This window comes from Rhododendron vialii, chromosome 7a (assembly GCF_030253575.1).
Source record: "Rhododendron vialii isolate Sample 1 chromosome 7a, ASM3025357v1".
In the NCBI taxonomy this organism is placed as follows: Eukaryota; Viridiplantae; Streptophyta; class Magnoliopsida; order Ericales; family Ericaceae; genus Rhododendron; species Rhododendron vialii.
In genome coordinates this window covers 35,221,226-35,228,696 of record NC_080563.1, presented here as the reverse complement: position 1 = coordinate 35,228,696, position 7,471 = coordinate 35,221,226, and the positions used below count along the sequence as shown (strand labels likewise).

The 7,471-nt window shown below is 34.1% G+C and overlaps 1 protein-coding gene across 1 annotated transcript; it reads left to right on the top strand.

Moving 5' to 3' along the window:
- The first annotated feature begins 6,197 nt into the window (after window positions 1-6,197).
- Window positions 6,198-7,269, top strand: LOC131332473 (copper transporter 5.1-like). Its single transcript, XM_058366734.1, has one exon. The coding sequence runs from the start codon at window positions 6,525-6,527 to the stop codon at window positions 6,972-6,974; it is 450 nt and encodes a 149-aa protein (XP_058222717.1). The 5' UTR covers window positions 6,198-6,524; the 3' UTR covers window positions 6,975-7,269.
- The last annotated feature ends 202 nt before the right edge of the window (window positions 7,270-7,471 follow it).

The following is a 7,471-nucleotide window of genomic DNA, read 5'->3' as shown; positions in this document are numbered from 1 at the left end:
TGGCCAAAGCAACACAACACAAAGTGGAAAAAAATAACAACTGCTCCACCATCACATATTCGTATGTGACTTAGTAGTTGCTCTATTTCAAGAGTCTCAAAATTTTTGGACAAAATCTTCAATAAATTTTCTCCATTTATCTTTCACCACTCAATACTCATTATCCTCAAAAATCACTCTCAAGACCCAAACCAAACATGTCTACGCATTTAACAAAAAAAATTGACCGAGGGCTGACATTGATATACACATGACATAATAAGTATGTGGTTTAAGATGATCAAATAAGAAAATTAGGGTTCAATTTGAGACTGGACCGAAATTCTAGGTTTCTTATGTCATCTTCCCATAAGTTTTTGATCGATACATGACCTGAGTACTCTCAGAATGTCGTGTGGCACTACCTTATCGTACTTTTTGCAAATAAAAGATTAGCCACCGAGCAATATAATTCATTTCTTGTCTCTCAAACACTTAACAAAAGTAAATGATGATGTTTCTACCAAAGTTGTCAAATCCGTTCCGTACCGGCCGGTACGTACCGTACCGGTGCGTAAACGGAACGCAAAAAGTCATGTTCCGTTCCGGTTGAAATACCGGCCTGTTCCGGCCAATACCGGGTGTACCGGACAATACCGGCCTGTTCCGGACATATTCCGGTGTTCCGGCCGGTACAAAATTACCCTCTTTTTTTTTTCTTTTTTTTTTTTTTACATTTTATTTATGTTTATACTTAAAATATGGTAGATATATATTAAATATATATATAAAATATTAATTGCGGTAAATCCGGAACGGTACCGGGATACAGCCCGGTACCGGTACGTACCATTCCAGTAGTGAAAACGGTACGCTGGCCGGTACGGTATTGACAACTTTGGTTTCTACCGATGGCAGAACTTAAGAATCATAAGTTTAAAATGTTTTTCCCCGTCAAGTACACAATTTTACTTCATGTCCAAGTTTTATAGGCTTTAAATCAATACTTAGATTCGAAGATGTCTCAATACTTGTAATGAATTTCGTATTGTAAGTCCAAGTAAAGTTTTACTTCATGTCCAAGTTTCATTTTGTTTTATAATAGATATTAGTTTAGCTTTGTCCTCCATTATATTTGTAATGAATTCCATATTGTAAGTGTCGTTAGGCTTTTATCAATACAACTTCTCACTTTTGTCAAAAAAAAAATATTATTGATTGACACTCTACAAAAGTGAATGATGATATTCCTATTGGGATAATCACTTCCCTTTTCTATATATCTCCATCACCTAATATAGAACAAACCGGAGTGCCGTTAGAGAAAAAGGGAGTGACAAAATCACTCCCCAAATAATAAAAAAAGCTCCCTCCTTAACTTTCTCTTATACATTAAATTTTACCATTTTTTATTTATTATTCTAAACTTTTTACAAAATTTATAATATATACTTTATTTTGCTTGAAAAAAAAAACTAAGTTCAATTAATAACACACACTTTATATGTTAACTCTCTGTCGTACGTGAAACTTTCTCATTTTTTTGTTTTTATTTATTATTCTACACTTTTCACAAAATGTATAATATATATACTTTATCTTGCTTGAAAATAAAAACTATGTTTTAATTAATAATGTTTGAAACCTATCTTCTTGCTTTCTGTATTTATTTTTTCATAGTTGTGGAATTTTTCAAATTTTGTAGCGAGAAGATCGAGGGAGAACATTTTAAGAACCATACATGTCGACCCATTGATGCACAAAATAATAGGAAAAAGTTATCAATGATGTTTTTTTTTTCCGTTCCCGATTCCCCGTGCATCGAACAAGCAAAAATCTAGTTATTATTATATCTATATAATAAGAGATAACGGTTTTTGAATGTCTTACATAAATCTTAACCATTAATTTACCTCATAAATCCTACGACTCTCCTTCTCTCCCTCTCAAATAGTGATAATTGCACAAGCTCTCACCATTGTCCAATCTATCAAGAGATTTTTTAACTTTGGGTCAATGTTTGATTTTGCAATTTCGTTTTAATTTCAGACTTATTTACATTATAGTCCTCTATGATTCCCCCCTCCCCCCACCCCACAAAATAAATAAATAAATAATAATAATAATAATAAAAGACCAACCTTCCACGTTCTCTGTGCTATTTTTAAATTTTGAACGTTACAAAGAGAGAAACCAGATCAAAAGTTTTCAAGTTTCTATCTTGGCTTCTATCCTATAGATACATTTTGATTTAACGGTTATTTGTAACGTCCTCTCATATAGGGTGGGACATACACATACACGTAACTCACCCCATATAAGATGGAGTTAAAAAAAATGTTGTATCCAAAAAAATTCAAAAAAGTGTTTTTTTTAAATAAAAAAACAACCAGTGTTTGATACTTCATTTAGATTGTGTTTAGAAAGTATTGCGTTGTCCCTTTAGGCACGGGCATGCACTAGTATTACGGAGTACTATATACTATAAGAATGGAAAAAAAAGCTATCTTCTTAGAACATCCACAGTGGAATAACCAAAACTATAGAATTACTAAAGTTAACAATGTTTTTTCAAAAAAGTGCTTACAGTGGCATAATCAAATTTGACAACATCTTAGCGACTCATCAAATTTTAACCATTGGATAACAAAACTAGCAAACTTTTGCCAATAACCAAAAACCTTTTCTCTTCCATTTTTCTCTCTCTCTCTCCCCAAAGTTTTTAAGAAAAATATTTTAAAAGAAGTTTTTGTTTTTTTTTTTGCAAAACAGTAAAATTGTTTTTCAAAACTATTTTTTAAAACTATGTTTTTTTTTTCAAAAACTATTATTTAAAAAAAAATTGTCTTTTTTTCAGAAACTTTTTTTTAAAACTTTTTTCCAAAAAGCGTTTTTTTTTTTCAAAATAAAAGTTTTCAAAAAAATATTTTCAAATTCTAATAACCTTTTTTATTAGTTTGAAAACTATTTTTAAAAAAAATGTTTTATAGGGTGACAATTTTTTGATTTTTATAGGTTGAAAATGTGAAGTGGCAAGTTTGATTATTCAATTTTGATTTTGCCATTGTGAACATCTATATTGCTAACCTTAGAGCATCCACAATGTAACAATCAAAATCAAAAGATTGTTAAAGTTAGCAATGTGTGCTTAGGCCATCCACAGTAGTATAATCAAAAATGGATAACCAAAAGTTGACACATCAGCTTTTGATTATCCATTTAAGAGGTTGTTAAGCTTAATAATGTTAAGGTCCACAATGGTCACTTCTAGTCCATAACCAAAATAAAGGGTTCACTACAATTTTACTCTCTTCTTATGTTTTCCACCATTGATTACTTCCTCCCATTACGTTTTTTTTTTCGGGCAAAAATATATCGTTTACGTACCTTCCTTAATTTTGGGGAAAATTAGTGACTTCCATTCTTCATATTATGAATTTGGAAAAAAAAAAAATCATGTACTCAAAAAAAAAAAATCAGATGTGTTCTTGAATTTGGAAAAGAATGCAAGATTCTTCATGTATTCAATCACAAGGAGAGGAATGAAAAAAGAATAAAATAGAAATGGAAAAAAAAAGTGAAATATCTTAATCCGGCGACAATTAGTTGAATTGTAGATGAACGAAAGATATGAGTTTCACTTTTTGAGGAAAAGAAAGAGAAACAGTTTGTGGGTAAAGAGAATGAGATATAGAGCAGGCGAAGAATAAAATGCCATTTGAAACATGCGTGTATACAATTTTGGAACCAATTAACTTATATGGTGTGAGATCCACAAATTTTGATTATTGAAAAATGTTGCTAGTTTTGATTATCCAAAGCCCAAAATTTGATTATTTCTAATAATGTTGCTAAGTTTGATTATACCATTGTGAGCCATTTTTTACACCAACATTGTTAACTTTAAAAATAATTTGCTTTTGATTATACCACTGTGGATGGCCTTAGGCCATCCACAATGGTATAATCAAAAGTCAATTGTTGTTAAAGTTAACAACATTGGTGCAAAAAATGGCTCACAATGGTATAATCAAATTTTGGGCTTTGAATAACCAAAACTAATAACCTTTTAATAATCAAAATTTGTGAACCCCACACTACATAAGTTAACTAGTTCCAAAATTATATACATGCGTATTTCAACTAGTATTTTCTTCTTCTTTTATTTACCTGCTCTATATCTTTTTCACTTCAACCACAAAACTGTTTATCTTTCTTTTCTTCCAAAAGTGAAACTCATATTTCTCAATCATCTACAATTTAACCCATCGTTACTGAATTAAGGTATTTCACTATTCTTTCTTGTTTCTATTTTAGGCTGCATTCTTATGAACTTAACTTAAACTTAACTTAAATCTGAAAATTGTTTTTATTTGAATTTTTTTCGCATTTGTTAGTTTTGCGCCAAATTTTTATGGGTTATTGATTCGTCTCAACGAGAGAAATCGAAAAAGTAAATTTTTTTTTACTTTTACCCAATTATTTTGAGAAATAATAACTTTTTAGTAAAAAAATAATAATAATTTTTTCGACTAAAAAGTGGTTATTCCTTTTCGGTTCCTCCCCTATGGTTGAGTAAATGAAGAACCTTGCCAAAAAAAAAAGAGAGGAAGAATTTTGCATTCTTTTCCAAATTCAAGAACACATTTGATTTTTTTGAAAGATTAAGAGAGTGGTGGATTTGTGATATAGGCTACAGGAATAGGAAGAAAAAAAAAAGTTTCGGTGTTGTTTTGATAGATAACACTAGGAAGAACACCATATGTTCAATATATTTTTGTCCAAAAAAAAAGTAATTGAGGGAAGTGAATGGCGGGAAACAGAAGGGGAGAGAGAGATTATGTGAAATTGTAGTGGACCCCTTATTTTGGTTATAGATTAGAAGTAACCATTGTGAACCTTAATATTATTAAGCTTAGCAACCTCTTAAGTGAATAATCAAAAGCTGATGTGTCAATTTTTGGTTATCCATTTTTATTATACCACTGTGGATGGCCATAAAAAGGTGCTCACATTGTAATAATCAAAGTTAACAACCTCTTAACCAATAATCAAATTTGGGCATTTGAATAACCAAATGTAACAATGTAGGACTTCACATTACTAACTTTAGCAACCCTCTAAATGAATAATCAAAAGTTGAAATTGCAAGTTTGATTATTCGCTTTTGATTATTACATTGCGGATGCTCTTAGCAACCTCTTAAATGGATAACAAAAAAATGATGTGACAACTTTTGATTATTTACGTTTGATTATTCCACTGTGGATGCTCTTGACTCTCTATTCTACATGTAATTTTCTCTCTTTTTATAAATCTTTTTATTCATTTTCTACACTTTTTACAAAAAGTAAAATATCATATATACTCTAATTTGCTTGAAAAAAAAACTAACTTCAATCAATGACATAACAATAAATATTTTATTTGGCTTGAAACCTATCTCTTTTTCTTTCCCCCTGTTTGTTTTCTTAGTTTTTGCGATAAAAAAAAAAAATTTCAAGAGTCATACACGTCGATTGATGCATAGGATATTGGAGAAAAAGTTGTCACTGATATTTTTTTCCTGTCCTGTTCATCAAATCGTCAAGACGCTAGTTTATGGGAAGCGGAGGAGCTGCTGTCCCGGCCGAGCGGAGCACGCTCTAGTCTTGCTTCGATGCTTGAAAAAGTTCACTTCGTAGACCTCGTCGAATAGAACAAGTGTACCAAAAATTAGTTTGATCATATATCATTAAGTGTCTGAACGAAACTCATAGAACTTGCCAATAATAGATTCCAGTAGATTTGATACAGTATTTCGGATGCATTCTTTTCAAGACCAATAATAGATCCCAGTGGATTTGATACAACACGTATAACTTGCTAATAATAGATCCCAGTGGATTTGATATAGTATTTCGGAATCATTCTTTTCAAGACCAATAATAGATCCTAGTGGATTTGATATAGTATTTCGGATTCATTCTTTTCAAGATAAAAATGTTCTGTTCAGGCATTTAATGATATCTGATCAAACTAATTTTTGGTACACTAGTTTTACTCGACGAGGTTCACAAAGTGAACGTTTCCGATTATCGAAGCGAGACCAGAGCAGGTTCCACTCGGCCAGGACAGCACGCTGCTGCTCCTTTGCCTCCCTAGTTTTTTTTTATCCGCCCCGCCTCCCTAGTTTATGGCTACGTTAAATGGTCAAGGCACTAATTCATAGCTAGGAATACTACGTTTTCCAAAAGCGCTGAATGGGAGTACTACCCAAAACGTACCTCCCGGTTCCCATTCTCTTGTACTGCAAACATTTTCACAGTACTACAGCAGTACTCATATACGAGCATGTGCCACGTCTGTAATTACTCGTTTTACCGAGGGTATTTTGCTGAGGGAATTGATATGGTATCGACAGGGACAAGAAAAAAGTCAGCTGAGAAGCCGGCACTGGCGGAGTAACTTGTAAGAAATCTCTCTCTCATCACTCTCTCTCTCTCCCCAATCCTCTTTCCATCTCTCCCACCCCATTTCCTCCCCGGAAACCAATCCGACCAAAAATGATGCACATGACCTTCTACTGGGGCCGGGACGTGACCCTGCTGTTCGACTCATGGAAGACCAAAACGTGGGCGGAATACTGCCTCACCCTCTTGACCTGCTTCCTCTTCTCCGCCTTCTACCAGTACCTCGAAGACCGCCGCCTCCGCCTCAAACAACCACAACTTTCCTCCTCCTCCTCCTCCTCCTCAACCGCGCCCACGACCACAACGCCTCTCCTCGATTCCAAGCTCGGCGGCAGCGGAGGCGCGAGGAGTCTCGTTAGGCTTTTGGGGGCCGCGATGTTCGGAGTCAACGCCGCGATCGGGTACATGCTGATGCTCGCTGTCATGTCGTTCAACGGCGGCGTGTTTGTCGCTATTGTGGTGGGGCTGTCCGTTGGGTACTTGGTGTTCAGGAGCCATGATCAGGACGTGGTCGTTGTTGACAATCCTTGTGCCTGTGCTTGAAAGGGGAAATCGAAATTGAAGTTCGAAGCATTTCCGATTTGGATCTGGGCTTCTCCTTTGATTGTTAATAATCGTGTTTCTTGTTTTTACTTTCGTTTCTGGGGTTTGACGATTGGATCTAAGGATCCGATTTTCTTCCATACTTGGTGGACCTTCTGCGATTGGTTCCGTTTATGATTGTTACTTATATGTAAGCATACACATAGCTCTTCGATCTGTAATTTGTATGTTGAAATGTTGGTCGTGCTTTGAATCCTCAATACAGCGGTGACTGTGGTGAATGGTTTTCGTTGTTCGTTTCCTGTGTGTGCTTTTTAATTTGTTAGATGAGCGTGCCCTCGACTAATCCCTCTCTGATCCGATTAAAGCCAGATCACTCATGCTACAGGTACTAGAAAATTTATAAGAATTTATTTTTTTCGGCTCTTTGACTCCAAGAATTTATAAGAAATTACTTTTTTTGTGACTTTTGACTCCAAGAATTGAATCCTGAATCG

Excerpts from the sequence above, each read along its gene's own strand:
- LOC131332473 (XM_058366734.1), top strand. The coding sequence starts at position 6,525 with ATGATGCACATGACCTTCTACTGGGGCCGGGACGTGACCCTGCTGTTC.